The following is an 18,254-nucleotide window of genomic DNA, read 5'->3' as shown; positions in this document are numbered from 1 at the left end:
GACAAGGCCCATTTCTAAGAGTTCAAGCACCTCTCAGAAGTCCATAGTCTCTGCTGAGACTCAAAAACAAAGCAAAACAAAGCAAAATATTAGCTGTAAGCCACTGAGGAAAAAACATTATCTGCAACTCCAGAAAGACTGTTAATTCTAGGCCAGTTTAATAAATAAAAAACAGATTGCAAATATATATATATTTTATATATATATATAATATATATATTAGAAAAGAGCAAATGTTTTTATTTTAAAGGTGGAGAATGAGGACATAGATAGGATGGATGGGACCACAGTAAGGTTGAGACTCAGCAGAGCAAACACTTCTGTAATCCTGTTGCTCCATGTCTGGAATCCTGAAAATGTGGTAACACGGTATGAGCTGTCAAGGGAATGAACAGCTCCGCTCATACATTGCTGGCTACAAAACACATGGCTTCTCCCCTGGGCTACCTCTGCTCACTGACTGGCTTTCCTTGGCATGCATTTCACATTCCTGGCATCTTCAACTTCCTGCATTCGTCATTCCCTCTTTGACTTCATCTCCAAAGCTCCTTCTCTCGGGGATTGCTTGAAAGGTCCATGACCCTGTAGCACATTTCCTAGCTTCCCAGGATTTCCTTTGAAAACCAGATAGAAGCATCTATGAGCCCATCAATCTTGTACTCTGCACGTCTGCGTACAAAACAAGCATTCCAGGGATAGTAGTACTACCTGCTCAAGAAAGTAGCCAGGCTCCCTTGGACTACAGTTATTAGCAGCTTCTGTGTACCTGAATGGCTGAGCCCGTGGAAAACTTCTGCATGTGTTCCTGAAGGAGTACAAAAAGGGGAATCTTTCCATGGTACTCTTTTTCTCATGAAAAAGACTGAACACAAGTTTACACTTCATACCCTAGAACCTATCATGAATGGTGTCTTTCTGTTTCTGATGTGTGCTCGAGGCATCTTATCCACTGTGTTGGTACAATGTATTTTGCTTCTTTTCTGTAATCTCTTTAACAACTGCATCGTTCATGATTTTAAATGCTTTTTTTTTCTGGCCAAATTGCTTGATTTTTCAAGCTCCAGGTTCTTCCTGTTTAAAAACAGCTAGCAGTGGACAAAGACTATGAAGTTACCTGGATGTGCTGTAGGATGTTTGAATGCTAATGCAGCTTAAATGACCTCAACTTTGAGACTTGAATCCATCATTTCTTCCCGGCTAATAAAGATGGTTTAGTTGGTACAGACCTTTGCTCAATAGCCATTTCATCGTCTTGAGTGTTAATGAAATATATGTGACTTGTTCACTTTGAGAGGCTTTGGGAAATCCAGTGTTTGCTGAGGTATTTTTTCCTGTAAATTAAGCTGTGAGCTCTCTAATTTAATTTGTGTTTTTATGAGTCAGAGTTTTTAGAAGTCGTTAGGATTTTATTAAATGGAAGACAGCTGACTATCAAAGGTGGGCTGTGGGTCACGGTGCTTGGATCACTCCAAAGTTATTGTGTTCAAACCTACTGATATTTTTTCACTAAAATCACCTTTTGAATAAAGCAGGTTCTTTTTAAGTTAAAAAAAAAAACAGCTAGCAATAACCATGGTATAAACTGTCTTGGAATTATCTCTGCAAGATTTATTTGTCCTTAGCTTTTAAATTCATCTTCTTGAAGAGTCTCAAAATACTGACAAAATATACAGAGGTTCTTTGTACAAAATAACATATATGGCCCCTGGTCCTATTCTCTGTAGAATCCTAATTACCATCTGAAATGCAGTCTGTTGTTGTTGTTGTTGTTGTTGTTGTTGTTGTTGTTGAGATAGGCTCTCATGTAGCCCATGTGAACTCTAACTGGATGACTTCAAATACCCCATCCTTCCCCTCATTTGCCAAGTCCTCAATTCCAGGCATAGCCCATTGTGTCTGGCCATTAGCACATTCTTCATTGGCCACATTTCTATAAGCATTCTGGTCATTTGAACTCCTACTAGCCTTACCCATAAAGCATCTAAGGTTTCTCTACCTTTCTTCTCCAAGCTTTTCTTACCTCCCAACACTTAAGGCTACTGAACCACAAAGTAACCAAGTCATAGCGAATGGCCACCTTCTCCAGTAGCACTCTTCTGTGTCATTTGAACTTCTCAGTCCTGTGACAGAATACCTGACACAAGCATCTTCTGCAAAAATTACTTTGGCTCATGCTTGTAGATGCTTGAGTCCTTGTCCAACTGGATATATTGCTTTGGGCCTGAGGTGAGGCGGGGCATAATGGTGAGAACCATGGTGGAGCAAAGCAGTTTATGTCACAGTATACAGGAGAAAACAGACAGGTAAGAGGAGCATCCAGCTGCACGGTACTCTTCAAGGACACACCTCAGGAGATATATTATATCTCTACTCCAAAGTTCTCAGCACCCACCACCTGGGATCAAGGTTTTAACACCTAAGTCTCTGGGGGCACTGACACATGTGGAGTGTGTAGGGAGGGGTGTGATATTTATATTCAAACCTTAACAAGTAGTACTAGTTTCTGTCAATGAGATGATAGTCAACAAAAGAAAAAACGTGGGTGAGATTGGCCAGGTCTTAGTGCTGTATTTGATGAGATGTGGAAAGGATTGGGATTTGGAAAGGTGTCCTTGGTCCAATTATAATGCCTAAGTGTCCTGGTGGGAGACCATGATGTGGGGCTACTGATGTTCTAGAACAAGGAGGCCATTCCAGCTAGGAGCATCTGTGCAAAGTTCCAGGCATGACTCAACTTCAAAGGAGCTCCTGGGATGTTTGCAGGGTTGGTGTTACAAAAATATTTACTGGAAGGAAAAGAATAAAGGCTCGACTGGGCCTTAACTATGTCCAACACAAGGTTCTCTTCCTTCCCAGTGAGAGCAAACACTCAGGAAGAGGTTGACAGTTTTTCTTCCTGTTAGAGTTTCAAAGAAAATTGGTTAATGGAGATATGCCACACACAAAATTCTGTATTTTAACTTAAGAGAGACCAGCCTGAGTGTCAAATTCCACTGTAGAATTCAAAAGCACGTTAAGATGTGCTTATTTGGCAAGGATGTGCAACTTTTTTACATGGGGATACAAAACTTCCATCTATAAAGTTCCCACTTGAGAACCACCCAATGGCATTACAAAAAATGCAACATGTATGTGTATATTATATATCATAATGCTTTAAATATGTTTACAATTTTGTGTTAGGCTAAATACATAGTTATCTCTCACTGTATGTGGCCCACTGGCAATGGTCGTTCATAGATGTATGTCTAGGGCATTTTAACGGAGGTTTTATAACTTGAACCCACCTGATTCAGTTATTTGTTGTCAATAGCCAAGGCAGATAGGCTGTGCCGAGCAGTATGTTACCTGGTTTATGGGATACATGCATGAAACCTTATCCAACAGGTCAGATAAATGGAGTCCATTGTCTATGACCATCTTTCCCATTTTCTGGCCCTTTGTAGGAGCTCTTTGTTAACCTCTGCTGTTGGTGATAGAAGGTAGAATGTATTGGGACCCTTTGAGGGTCATGTTTGTATAAACTAGTGATAGAAAGAGAAGTCTATAACTCCATGGGAAGGTTCTGCATAGTGTGTGGCACACTGTAATACATGACAAATGTGAATTATCATCATCATCATTTTGATTGCTATCATTATTTTCTCTTATGAAGTTTTGTGTCTTTTCCTCAGATCATAAGGAGAGGAAAACATAATAGTTTTTCCATATAACTTAAAATAAGTTAAGGGAGTGTTTTACAGGCTTATCCTATAAGAAAAACAATCACCAACGTGGAGGATTTAACTATGCCTTCTTATAAATATAATCGAAGTGAGGCTTATTGACTGTTTATACCCCTTCAAAGGACAGGAAGGGTCTAAGACCCTCAACTGAGAGTGTCTAGCCACCCCACACCACCTGTTGTATATGACTCAGTGCTAATTTTAGGTGGTCTCCAGAAGGGACTAGAGTGTATAGGCCATGGAAGACTGAGGACCCATCTATTTGACTATGGGAAACCCATCATCCTTGATCAGTAAAGATTTACAGTATGGCCTTTAGAAAGATAGCACGTCTAGCCTACAAATAAATTCTAACATACTTTGTAAGAAACCCATAAACTTAGGGTTTCCCAGAATGAACTTTGGTGGGTTCGTGTCTCAGTTTGTCATTCGGAAGAGGGACAGATGTGATCAATGCCAGCTCCTGGGAAGAAATTTCAGCAGCAGAATAAAGGTATAAGCTAATCATTGGAATGAAAATCCACTGGGGAATTAATCCCCTGAGATTACACACTGAAACAACAGACAAGAAGAATCTAGAGCATTCTTAGGAGTTTGCCAAGCCATGGCTTCCCAACCCCATCCAGAGTGGTTCAGTATGGAACCACAGATTCTCCTTGTCCCTCTGGCCCTAAGACTGCCAGGAATTGACTCCATCTTTGTGAAAAGAAATCTGCATTTAATATCTAGTCTTTCATGAAATTTAGTGGGAGGGCAAATGTTTGGCAAATAGGTCTGCCTTATAATTGAGCCCACATGCAGTAGTATGCTGTGTGAGATAGAAGTAATAGATCATTAGCATCGGGCTCTCTATTACTTAACCCATGATCCAGTAAGAATGAATGGCAGAGACGCCTTCCACTTGCTCAAATAGAGGCATGGAATTTTCACCCATTCTCCTGAAGTTGGTCCAACACTGGTCCTGAACATAGAACTATGTGGGCTCAGGCCCCACATTTAGTGTAATTGTATATCTGGGCAGAGCTTGGCTTCAAAGAGTTTTATTAATGTAGGCCTGAGGACCCTGGCTACCACCAAGTCCAAGGTAAGATAAGAGACACCTTCCTGAAGAGCAGCTCTTGACCAGACTTGTGGCATCTGAGCTCAGACTCTTCCCTTCCAACAATGGTTTTAGAGGAAAGCAATTTCTGTGTAACTCTATATCCATTCACATTCCCTCAGATTCCCTAAAAATGGAGCCAGATTTTGTGATAGGAAATGACAAGTGAAAATAATTCAGTCTTGCTAATTCATCGTAGAACAAATGGTACTGGGGGAGGAAAATCAAGTATGGACCAGACTATTGAGGTCTGAAGAGGAAATCCAAGCACTGAGAGAGCTGTGAAGATTCTGATTGCTTGTGCTGGGGGAAGGAAGCAGCTATGCATGCTATAGATTTTTAGAAAGAAAGAAATTTGATGTTGGACCATGAGTCTAGGCAGGATGAGCCCTGGTGCGAGGGAGGCAGGGCATACCTGCTAAAGAATGTGTACTTGTCTGGGAACTTCTCCATTCTGTTAAAATCCTTTCCAGAGCCTGCCTATTCCCTCAGCCTCAGCCTATGACCCCCACTCTTCCCCCCCTGCCCCACACTGACCCCAGCAGGGTCCCCTTCCTTGTTCTTACATGGTTTCCTTTCAGATCACTGTTTTTTGAACTCTGCCCTCCTTCTTCACAAAGCTCTTGCTGGACTGGTGTTGAGGGGTCTTCTCAGTATTCAGATGTCACCTTCAGCCCCCCCCCTTCCTTCCCACTCAAAGTAACTTTCTGACTTATCTCATTCTGTTTTCTGTTTACCATGCTTCTGTTTTCTATTTGAAGTTTTCAGTATTGCCTCCTCAGGAGATAGAACTGTCTGGGTTGTTGTTGCCACTGCCAAACTCCTTAACTAAACGCCCAGTGAAGGAAGAGTTGTTTTGGCTTGTGTTTTAGAGGTCCCTGTTTTGTGACTCTGTTGTCTCTGGGCTATGGTGAGGCAGAGAATTGTGATGATGAGGAAGGCAAGGAGGAACAAAGATGGCCTCTTCATAGCAGCCAGGGAGCAAAGCAGGAGGCAGAGTAGCCCAGGCAAGACATGGGCATCAAGGCTATGCCTCCACTAACCTACTTCTTTCAACTGGACCCCTGCCCCAAGTTTCCAATGCATCTTAAAGAGTGCCATCAAATGGGGAGTCAGCCTTCAGTGTATGAACTTTTTGGGGACACTTCATAAACAAACCATAACAAATCCTGATGTAGTAAGTGGTTGAGAAATATTTGTTATATGCATAAATGAGAAGTGTCCTTGCCTTGAAAATTAAAAAATTAGACTGATCCAGACCTACATTAAGTCTGTGGACAGTGAAACTAAAGCGGGTAGAATTGGAGAGTCGCCCCAGTCCGGGGATGCAGCCAAATGATGTCTGGTGAGTTTCTGCTCCTGAGATCTTACGTGAACTGACTCAGCAGCACTTCAGGAAGAGCTGCTCAATCCCTCATCCATAAGCAAAGGTAACTGCCACTCAGAAAAGTGCAGTCCCAAGACCTAGGTCATTAGCTAACCAGTGTCAAGCAGGAGTCAATCCTGGAACTCCACTCCAGAGAGTAAGCTCCAGACTCTTGGACTGCTTGGCAATGGTGTCGCCCAGCAACACTGGTATGGAGAAAGATGAAAGCTAGGAGCTCTTCCTGGGCTATGCTTGTGGTTTTCTAATGGATAGGATAAGCATCATCCTCTTTTCTGATGTGTTGTTCATGGGCCATTTGCTGTACTAAGCACCTGATAGACTAGGGTCTGAAGGGCTGCTTGCTGTTGTTGTCTTGTCTGATATATTGCAAAGACAAGTCAGGGATGTGGAAGATGCTCTTCAGATACAAAGTATAGATTTACCACAAAGGTGGCAGCCCTCTCTCCAGGCATCTCCCAGCATCTGTTGTGATAAAAGCCAAACATTCTTGACATGATTCTTTCTCATCAGGGAGGATGCTGGACGGATGCTATTTCTGGACTTTGTACAGAGGGACATGCACAATAAGGTTATCTGGGGCAGCTGGAAACAGTGGGAAAACTACCTTTTTATCTGGAGACATTTTATTGCACAGAAAATACTGTGTTTGGTGTATATATTTGACACGTAGGAATATGACTTTGGGGATGAGGAGATGGCTCAGTTGGTAAAGCGCTTTCTGTGCATTTGCATGAGGACAGAGTTCAGATTCCTAGCCTCTGGTTAAATGCCATGTGAGCATAGTGGCCTGCTTAAACATTCTAGCATTAAGTCAGGATTCTCAGAACAAGCTGGCCAGTATAGTTAGTCAGGTCAGTAAGCTCTGGGTTCAGTTAAAATATGCTGACTCTGTGAACAAGGTAGAGAGTAATCAAGAGAAACACCCAACTTCAACCTCATGCTCCCACACTCATGTATACACATGTGCATACTAGCACATAAATGCACACCCACAAGGATATATACATGCACACCACACAGGTACACAGGCACGTTTGCAAGCTACATTTTTTAAAAAAATACATTTCATACAATAGACAGGACTCATCAACCAAGGTTGTATAATTTGACATGAGAATTAGAATTGTAGCTATTTAAGTAAAGGTCCTCTACCACAAAAAGTCCTGCTCTTACTAAACTCAGATCTTACAAATAATCTGTACAGGGGTTGGCTGTGGTTAAGAATATTGAATGCCTCCAGAGGCCCAGGCTAACACAATTTAGTGGCTCATAGCCATCTGGGTTTGTTTCAGGGATCTAACACCCCTTTCTGACTTGGAGGCCCAGGTGGCATTGGGCACATATTTGAATATAATAAATACATGGAAGCAAAAAACATCAGATAAAAAATATATACAAACCATGTAAAATGGTCTTATTGCTGGGAGGTTTATTGGAATAATGCCTCCAACCTCTGTGAGTCCTAGCCTAGGGGATACCTGCAGGAGGAGGAAGGTATAAAGACTTGGGGTTAGGGGAAATAAATATTTGACCTTTTAGATTCAGAAGGTCAAATGGTGGCATGTAAATATGGAGACAGCATTTATGACGCTTGAGTGACAATCCAGAATTATTGTAAAGCCTGAGGGGGACTAGTGATGATCTTTTATTATTGAGGTTGCGAACAAATGAGTTGGGGTAGGGCCAGCAGTGGGCATCATTAAAAGATGCCTGGGATTTAAGTAAGAAGACTGAGGATTGAAAAGGTATAAACCATCCTAAGTGAGGAGGACTGTTCAAAATTTGAACCAAAGACAGACAGGGAAACTAGCTTTGTTGCATGGGAGGATGCTGAGAAAAATAAGATTCCATAGCTCCCACAGAACCCTACAACTCAGAGTGACAGCTTCTCTTCCTCACTGACTAAAGGGCATGGGGTCCTGAGGAGGCAGCTGAGCATTTCACCTGATTTATTTTACTTCTGCTGTAGGTCTGATGCTGGGAAAGCATTTTTTAATTGTCAATGCATGTGAATTTGGCTTGGAATTTAAGTTTATTGCAAATTTTGTATCCATGTCTGTCTCTCTGTTGACTGTAATGATAGGTAGCTCTTCCAGGCTTTCCTATCTGGCATTAAAACTGCTTACAGAGGAGTTTCTGGGCCAATCCATTCACTGTTCTTTTTGCCAGGAAAGTGTTATCAAATAGAATACACAAATGTGTACAGTCCAGTCCCTTTTAGGATGATTCTCCCCTTGGGAATTCAAATTTTTTTATACTAGAGCAAGATTTAGTGTCCAAGTTAGGCCGTGGCTTCAACAAAACCTTTGTCCTCTGTCAGTCCTCCAACTCTGAAATACCAGGGTTCTAGGAATGAATGGGGGCATCCCTCTTCTAGTTCCACAAAGGAGACTCTGGAACCCCTCAAAGAAAACATGGTTTCCTGGACAGCTCTGTGGGGGCTTTCTACTAGAATAGAATTTTGGCTGTCTGTGTTTATTTTACAATGGGCCTCTGATATGGGCCTTCCTCATCACTATTAGCTTGTACATAAAGGCAAGTCACAGGCTATCAAGCTTGGGCAGGATAATAAATGGCCCCCCAGGATTAGTTCAGGCAAAAGTTTTGGAAAGACCTCACCTCTTACCATAGTTCCAGGCCCTGTTCAGTGTCATGGGAGTCTAGACTAGAGAGCTGTTATAGAGGACAGAAAGGGTACTCCATGTTTCCTAGGAACAGGGGGGGAACAGGAGCAGACTTCTCCATTGTTTCAGGATTGTAATGCTCTTCCTGTTGGTATCTTTTTTTTTTATCTGTTAACAGCAATTTGGGACAAAGTTTAGCTGCTCCATTCAGAACTGATTGAGGCTGCACACATGTCACCCCATTTTGAAGCATTGTGGGCTTAAGGGGTAAAGGAAGGAAGGAAACAGTGGACAGATAAAATGTGACTCTGTCAGGAGTAGCATCTTGAGAGGACATGTGGACAGGGGTGACAATTTCTTCCTCCTGGGCCACTTTGATGTTTATTTTGTTGCAGTCCCCGTGGGGGAGGCATGACTAGGAAGATGCCTGTGCCTGCTGAGGGGCCCTTTTAGGCTGGCGGGAGATGCCTGATTGCTAATAGTTGGGAACTTGAAGCCTAGAGAGAAAATGAATTCATGCAAACCTACTACTCAGTTCACTTTCTCCACCCTTAAACAGCATAGGACTCAAACCCAAGAGATGGCTCCACCTACCATGGGCTGGGTCTTCCCATATCAATTAATTGAATCAGGACAATCCCTACATATATGCCCACAGGCCAGTCTGAACCAGCCAGCTCCTCACTCTACTCAGGATAGTCTAGTCTACCTGCTTGGCAATTAAATGTTACAGGTTTCCTGGGCCAGTAATGAGTTTCTTTGCCCATACACAGTAAGAGTATTTTAGGATGATTCTCCACCCCATCCTTGGTATACTAAGCAAGGAGGGCCAGCATAACAAATCTGTCCTCATCCTGTCTCTGAAACGTTTTTAGGGATCTAGGAATGAGCTGCCAGGGTGAACCTGCCTCAGAATTTCAGGAGACTCTGGAGCCCTGTGAACTTTGGGTGCCCTGGACAGCTCTGTGGGGGCTTTCTACCATTGGCTGTCTGTGTTTATCTTTACAATGGGCCTCTGATATGGGCCTTGTCATCACTATTGTGTACATAACGCAAGCACAGGCTAGAGGAGTGCCTCCCAGTAGTTCAGGCAGTTTTGGAAAAGACCTCACCTCTTGCCATAGTTCCAGGCCCTGTTCAGTGTCATAGGAGTCTAGGTTAGAGAGCTGTTATAGAGGACAGAAGCAGGTACTCCATGTTTCCTCACAGAAGGGGAACAGGGAGCAGACTTCTCCATTGTTTCCTGATTGTAATGCTCATCCTGTTGCTACTTTTTTACCTATTATACTGGGGCCAAAGAGCTGCTCCATTCAGAACTGATTGCGGCTGCACGTCACCCCATTTTGAAGCATTGTCTTAAGGAGGTAAAGAGGAGTAAGGTCACAGTGGACAGCCACAGAGCAAACTCTGTGACCTACCATCTTTGGCCAGGAGGTGAAACTTTCTTTTCCTTCCTTTCCTTTGCTTTTGCTTTTTAAATATGTGAAGAAAACATAAAGAATTATCACTGGACTTTAAAGGGTGGGGAGGAAGAAAGATTTGTTAACAGAACTATAGGACAGAAAAGCAATTGTCTTTTAGAAAGACTCTTAGTGTGGAGCTCAGACTGGGTAAGTAGCCCAGGCTGGCCTTGAACCTCTACCTTCTTGCTTTTAGCTCCTAAGTCCTAGGAGCACCACAGTGCCCTAGTCACATGTTTTCTGAAGAACAACCTCTGTTTTATCCATCATTTTTCCACCTACCCACCCACCCAGGCACTTGTCATTGACCCATCCACCCAGGCACTTGTCATTGACCCACCCACCCAGGCACTTGTCATTGACCCATCCACCCAGGCACTTGTCATTGACCCATCCACACAGCCATTTGTCATCTCATCTTTCCATGCAGCCATGTGAGCAACCATAGGTCAGAGGATGAGTGGCAATCTCTGACAAAGTTTTTCTTTGCAGGCCTCCACACTCCTCTTTACTTGGGAAGGGAGTTTGTGGTGCAGTCCCGTTTAGGGTAGCTGTGCCTGCTGAGGCAACTCTAGGAAGAGAAAGTACATGCTTCCCTTTGAATGCTGGGTTCTGGAAATCAGGAAGTCGATGCTAAGAGCACCAGCTTTTGAGGACCACATGTTCTCTGTCAAATCGAAACTGACTAATATGAGGATGTGCAATTTCAGTAAGGCCCATCATGGAGGCCCCCGAGTGTCTCCTGGAGCAGGACAGGAGCGTCATCCCAAGTGCCTGGCATCTCTCGGTCTCAACGTTTTAGAATCTGCAGTGCTGGTGACCTGTGTGAGTGAGCCCTGGCGTCTGGCACTCGTGACCTGGCTCCCTCTGCCTTCCTAATGTTGCTCCGTTCTTTTTCTTTTCAGATCCTGCCATAGTCCACAGTGTATTGTCTGAATCACTAACACAAATTTTGTAGACAACCGATGGGACACATGGCAGTACTTTGAACTTTCAGACACACCAGGTGAGTGTGCTAAGTTGACACCACGCACGTGAACACACCCTTCACATTCACACACAGTTTTTCCTGCCCCAGAACAAACAAAACATTGGCTCATCTTGTCAGTGCACAGAATAGGAGCAAAAAGAGGAGGTGCCAGTATGTATGTACTTACACACACACACACACACACACACACACGACATTGATACTTGATAGCAGAAACTGTGTCAGGAACTTAATTCACAGAACAACCAATGAGAGCAAAGAACTGGGCTTCAAGATGCACCATATTTAATCCTCCAGACAAGACGTTGGTGTTCTCATTATTACTTCCACTGTTGCTGCCTTTATGGTCTTTGTTGTCAGGGTTAATAGATGAAGTTATATAGGGCAAAGTTAAATTCTGAGGAGATGTTGGAAGTAATACAGAATGTATACTTCGGTTCCCTGCCTAGAGAGGTGGCTTACGATGGAGGCAGAGGTTGAGACAGCCAAAGAAAGGCAGATGGTGGCACCCCCTCTAGAGAGGCCCCCGACAACTCCCCCAGGCCAGCACATTCCCGGCATTTGTCCGCCACACTCAGGGAACAGGTGTTCCTTCTGGGGCTTTCCTAGTCTTCTGCTTTGCAGTAGGGTTTTAATTCTAGCTTGGTTTAAATTTTAATTAAAAAGGGAAGTTTTAATTTTGCTTACAAGTTGTGAAAACAGGACTTGAGGCTGCAATTGTTCCAGCACCACAGCTGTAGGAATTAACAAGCTCAACCTAAAGGAAGGGAGAGAAAAAAACGCTGCGCAATCTTGGAGCAATTAGGCAAAGGCTTTTATGTTTTCATTAAGTAAGACGAGGCACCTGATGTCTTTCAACGTCGCCGCACGGAATCATCATCCACCGCCTCGAGGAGCTGTTTGCCTTGTACCCGGCATCTGTGGCCTGAGACTTGCCCGCGGGGGCATCTGCCTCACCAGATTATCCAATGATTCCCAAGGGCCCTGTTCAGCAGGGCACGCACGCTTCCTCCTGGAGCTCATGGCCATTTGAGCAACAAGCATCCTGTTATAGGCAATGTTGTAATAAAAAGCGGACCATTAAAGTTTCAATGTCACCCAATTGCAGTCTGCCTGGATGTGCTCAACACAGCAACTCTGATGCACGCTGGTAAGGCTGGAGCCCGTGGGGCATGCCACCCCGCCTAGCAGCCAACTGGATAGCTGGCTGTCCCCCAAGGTGGCTTTGGGACAACAGTGGAAAGATAAGTAGAAGCCAGAAGTTGTCAGTTGTCTCTACCAACAAGAAGTCCTTCAAGGACAGTTGCAAGGACATTGGGAAACAAAGGAATTCACCATAAAGGACTCAAGTAATTGGGGGGTTTATTTATAGATGAGGCATTTGTTAGATCAGTTTAGTCAATGTGCTGGCAGTTGTTTTTATGATATTCTCAGCAGGATTTTGAGTGCACGGAACGTCTGTATCTTTTCCACTTTAGTAAGTGCATGGGGACAGACTTATGAATAAATTTGGTTGCCCTGAATGACGTCATGTGGACACTTGACTGTGGAATTGCCTCTCGGCAGAGCATTTTTTTGCTGGGACGTTTTTCCTATCAGGATGCTTCTGTCCACTTTCACGGTATAGGAAAAGCACGAAGTGCTACCAGTGTACCTGACCTTAGGCAGGACGCACTTCCCTTGCTTCTCACAAGTGTTTCCAAAGTCCTAGATTTATTAGAAGCCATGAGTAAGGACTTGAAAATCAGAGGGCAAATCAGGTAGCAGAGGTCAAGTTCCCCAGGATGCCCTCTGTGGAAAATGTCAGAAATTTGGGTTGCAAGTGACAAAGACACCTTGATAGGAAACTCCAGCAAGAAATAAGCTCATGACACTTGAAGTTTTATGTTCCGTTTTGGAGAACTGGCGGCTTCCTGCGTTTGACAATGTCCTTGTTTCTCTGGCAAAGGAGGGACGTTGCCTTCTACCTCACATGATGTTTCAGTGAGCTTGTGCTCTGACAGTTTGCACAACAGCTTCTAGAATGTACATGTCTGTCGCTCATGACTGTGCAGCCACCTCTCAGGTAGTACTGAGTTACAGCAGCCCGGGTAACAAACGCCTCATCATCTCCTGCTTGGTGTATCTTTTACCTATTAATGACCCCCGCCTGGCACTTGGGATTTCTCTTTGAGTGTCTGTGTGCAGTCCCTCCATTGAGACTCCTTCTTGGATGATTCTATTTTGTGTCAAGTTGACAAGCACAGGGTCACCCTTTACTGTGTCTATTTTTTTTTTTTTTTTTTTTTGCTGGTATTACATTCCTTGCTAGTTTTCCCAGCAGACTAATCCGATAGGGACTTTTAGAAAGGCACCAGCGTGAACAGTGGCTTTGGGGAGGCAGAGAGTCACAAGCCCATATGCAAAAAGACGGTAATCTCATTTCAACTCCACCTCCAGTCCCTTCTTAGAAGTTTTGGGAGAGTACAGAGCAGTAGTGATGTCTTGGGAAGAAGACTGGCAGAGCCAGAGGGTGATTACTTATAGTATCTAGAGATAGACACATGTCCTATCAACACACATGATGAGTACAAGAAGCATCCGCTGAGCCCTTTTACTGGGTTAGCACATTTGTAAAATTAAAAAAATAGGACTGTGCCATTCTAACTATACTTAGATTTCCACAAAGCAGTCTGTCATGGAAGTTAGGAATAAATCACATTATGGTACCTCCTTGTACAGAATTTTATCAGTTATATTCTATTTTATACTTAATGACTTTTACTTGACCCTTTCTTATCCTTCTGCTTTCTAATTCCTGGAGGGAAGACCTTTAATGTAGGGCCCAGTGTAGGTAGAATCATGGCTATAAGAGTAGTAGAACAGAGCGTCACTGTGGGGTACACAGTGCCTGTGTAGTAGTTTCGGGATGTTTTCTTGACCTAGCCTGTTATTACCCTGGCATGGTCAAGAATGCTGGCCATTGCGAGATGAAAGAGAAACAGTTGGTGGTGCATCCTAAATCAGTAATTCCACCCATGAAAATAACCATTCTGTTTTTTTTTCCCATCCTTTAAAAACTGTTGAAGTCCTCTAGCCATGAACAGTACTGCTGGCTGAGAACAATGATGTCCTAACTTGTCCTAAAACAGTATTATTTTTAGGTGAACAAACAAATAACATATTTATTTACTATATGTAGGTGAATGTGGGTATGTGTATGCATGACCACATGTGTACACATGTCACACTATATGTGTATCTGTGTAAGTCAGAGGACAGTTGGGGGAGGTAAATACCTCCCCTGCTATCATGGGTTTGGGGAATTAAACTCACACTGTCAAGTTTCGCAGTAAGTGGCTTTACCTGCTGAGTAGTCTTATTGGCCCTGACACAAAATATCATTGCCTTAGTTAAGGTTTGATCACTGTGGAGAGACACCATGACCATGGCAACTCTTATAAAAGAAAATACTTAATTGAGGCTAGCTTACAATTTCAGAGGTTTAGTCATTATCATATTGGCAGGAAGCATGGTGGCACGCAGGCAGACATGGTGCTAGAGATGGAGCCAAGAGTTCTACACCTTGATCTGCAGGCAGCAGAAGTAGACGTCTGTCACAGTGGCATGCCTTGACCATACGCGACCTCAAAGTTCCACCTTCACAGTGACACACTTTCTCTAACAAGGCCACTCCTTCTCCAATAAGGCTATATCTCCTAATAATGCCATTCCCTATAGCCAAGCCTTCAAACCCATGAATCTGTGGAGGCCATGCTATTCAAACCACCTCAACCATTCTTAAAATAATAAGATTTACAAGGAGAATGCTGCCCTTGGCTATTGTTCTTGCTGGTTTTTAAACCATGAGACTGGAGTTGCCTGATAAGATTTGTGTATGGGAAAAGCTCCTTTGGCTTCAAGGCCTGAATTCGAAAGGCCTGGGGTTATTTTGCTGAAAAGTTAGGGCCATTTCATTTCAGCATGGAAAAGCAGGCCAAATTTCTGAGCTTTGAAACAGCAGCAGGAAGGAAACAACCGTTGAGTTGGGAACCTCAGATCACATGATTTCTTCCTAGCCCATCCTGTAGACGTCCTCACTAGGGTCTGGTGATTGAGCTAGACACTGCCTAGAGACCTTTGAGTGGTGCCAGCACTTTGCTGGACCATGAGAAATGGTCTTGGCTGTCTTTATTCCTAGCTGCAAAAGGGTCTGGAGTTGCTTCTTCTTTGTGTAGACAGCATCATGCTGAGCCTGTCTCTATTCACCACAGCTTTCTGAAGCAAGGGGGTCAGGGCCCTGTTTGCTGCAGGCCTCCCACCTGAGGGTGCTTCCCAGAGGTGGATGAGCAGTCAGTGAGGAGCTGCTGGGTCGTGCCCAGTCACCCCATCTATTTGGTCAGCAAAGCAGAGCAGCCTTGACATGCTACACATAACCATTGGAAGTCTCAAGGTTTCTCATAAGCCCATTTCTCTTCTAGGGATTAAATGGGAACCCGACGAGAATGGAGTCATTGCCTTTGACTGCAGGAACAGGAAATGGTAGGCAGTGCTTCCATCTCGGAGTCAATTTTGAGAGAAAATTTGAAGAGAGGCCACAATTCATGGTTACTTAATTTTCCCTCCACTTAGGTACATCCAGGCAGCAACTTCTCCAAAGGATGTGGTCATTTTGGTGGACGTCAGTGGGAGCATGAAAGGACTCCGCCTGACCATCGCCAAGCAAACAGTCTCCTCGATACTGGACACCCTGGGCGATGATGACTTCTTCAACATCATCACGGTGAGTGTGTCTGCTCTGTGCTTTCTTCGCACTTTGAGTCATTTGCATCGTTGCAATGTGATGTGCAGGGTTTCAGAGCAGAGCATGAAGGTTGGTTATACCCATGTGCTGTTCAAAGAGTCAGGGAGACTAGAGGATCTTCTGGGGACAGAGAATGCTGTGAAATGTGTTGCTTCCTCAAGGCCAGCAAACAGCCCATCCTGCCTTTTGAGGGGATGTTGGAGAATAGACTTATCAAAGATGTCCATGAGCTGCTCACATGAGAGTGAGCTTGAACCCAGCTCAGCCCCATGTCCATGATGCGAACAGCAGGAAGAAGAAAGGACTGAAAGGTGATAAGTGGTGTGCCCTTCCCTCCCCATAAGCACACCAGGAGTCAGGACCCGGCTTGGGCAGAGGAAGAGTTCAGATAGTGTCTGCGAAATGTCCAGGGTCCACACACAGGAAGGTGGAAACCAGAGAGCTTGTCAAAGCTGGGCAGTGATATAGATAGACATTCAAGAGAGATGGTTCCCATTTATAATGCTTTGCATTCTCTGGAGTTCTTTGATGTTTTTTTATCATGTCCTTAAAGACCCCTCACCCCTTCAAAAACCTACCTCTCTTTTTAAAGACTGTAGTCACAAGAAACTTTTCTTCTTTTTAGTGCACAATTGGGGCTGGATGTGGCGGACAAGTGTACTTTGCCATATTTATGTTTGGGGCATGCGCCGTAGCCACTGACAATGGAGGCTGTGTGGCAAGGAGCACAGAGCTTGGGCATTGGAGTTGAGACAATGCTCTGGTGGTGGTGAAGCTCTGCTGTGTGTGCCTTCCCATACCTTTGGACAGAGTGTGCTGTCATTGAGCCCTGTGTTAGGGCAGCCTTCTGCAGAAACAGAACACCAGCCTGTGTTCTCTAGGTTATGTACAGTTGTTTAAGTGGCAAGGGTGTTGCTTGGATGCTCAGTCCCACATTCTGATGAGACCTCCAGACTAAAAGGCTTAACTGCCAAGCAAAACAACCAACAGCTGCAGGTTTGAAAAAGCCATTGAGATGGGCCAACAAGGTAGTCCAGTGAGTAAAGGTCTTGCTCCTAAGCCTGACAATACTCGTCAATCCACAGGACTCATACATTAACTCCTTTTCCTTGCCAAGACACATATGCAGGTGTGCATACTCGTACACACACTCATTCACACACACACATGTACACAAATGTGCATCTGCCAAATAGGTCGATCAAAGAAAAATTTCAAAGCTCTGAAGAAGAACAATTGGCAAAGGAAGAGAGCATTATCTTCCTGGAGTACAGATGTTGTTTAAGATGTACACTCAGTCCCAAGGGCAATGCCTGATGCACAGTAGGAGTTTAAATACTCATGGAATAAATAAGAGCAGTTCCCATGTCAATAGACTACTTTCTGTGTACAACCCAGAGCCACAGATCCCCAGTAGCTCACTTCATTGACCTTTCACCTCAGCTCTGTGCACACGGCATGAAAGCAGAGGGACATGGAGCAGCACCAGTCACTGTTTCCAACTGGCAGCCAGGAGAGTGCGCAGTGAAGCCTCAGGTCTGACCTCACCATGCTCTATCTCCCTTGTGCAGAAGTAGAGAGGATGTAGCTAGTCCCCTCAACCATCTTAGCACAAAGACATTGAGTTCAGGGCCTCCCCCTTTGCAAGAAGGCTGTCAGATCAAGGCTACACTGGCTTTCTACCAGGAATCCCCTAGTTGCCAGCCCACATGTGACTATGTAAATGTGGTTGGACCTCACATATCCTGAAGCATTTACAGATAAGTAGCAGCAAATTCAAGACAATCTTTCTTATTAATCTTTAATTATGTCTCAGAGAAGTATCAGGAATTCACAGAAGAAGAGGAGCTAACTAATTACCTCTTACATCCTTTATCTGTCAGAATTTATTGTTCGGTTAACAAGACCAATCACTTGAAGTAATCTATGTAAGTTCATTAAGATATACAGTGTCAAAGCAATAATGAGGAGAGGGTGATTAAGATAATTAAAAGGAGACAGCCAGCTATTATGGAAGAGTTGGGGGAAAATATTTTTCTTTAGCCTAAGTTATCCCTTCAGAGAATAAGGACCAGTGAGGTTACATTACCCCTCACCTTGCATCTGTCCATTCATTTTCAGCATGAATTAAGACAATCTGCAGAGTTATTGTGATGACTGGGAAGTCTGAATATTTTTACATGAT

General features: G+C 43.9%; 1 protein-coding gene across 1 annotated transcript in view; it reads left to right on the top strand.

Annotated features, from left to right (window-relative positions):
• Nucleotides 1–18,254, top strand: part of Cacna2d3 (calcium voltage-gated channel auxiliary subunit alpha2delta 3) — an 804,703-nt gene that overhangs the window by 350,667 nt on the left and 435,782 nt on the right. Inside the window, exons 6-8 of the mRNA XM_032919383.1 lie at nucleotides 11,201–11,249; nucleotides 15,682–15,807; nucleotides 15,898–16,048. Coding sequence (XP_032775274.1) covers nucleotides 11,201–11,249; nucleotides 15,682–15,807; nucleotides 15,898–16,048 — 326 coding nt within the window. The remainder of the gene's footprint in view (nucleotides 1–11,200; nucleotides 11,250–15,681; nucleotides 15,808–15,897; nucleotides 16,049–18,254) is intronic.

This window comes from Rattus rattus, chromosome 13 (genome assembly GCF_011064425.1).
Source record: "Rattus rattus isolate New Zealand chromosome 13, Rrattus_CSIRO_v1, whole genome shotgun sequence".
Taxonomy (NCBI): Eukaryota; Metazoa; Chordata; class Mammalia; order Rodentia; family Muridae; genus Rattus; species Rattus rattus.
The sequence above is the reverse complement of the archived record's forward strand: the minus strand, read 5'-3'. Positions and strand labels throughout refer to the sequence as shown.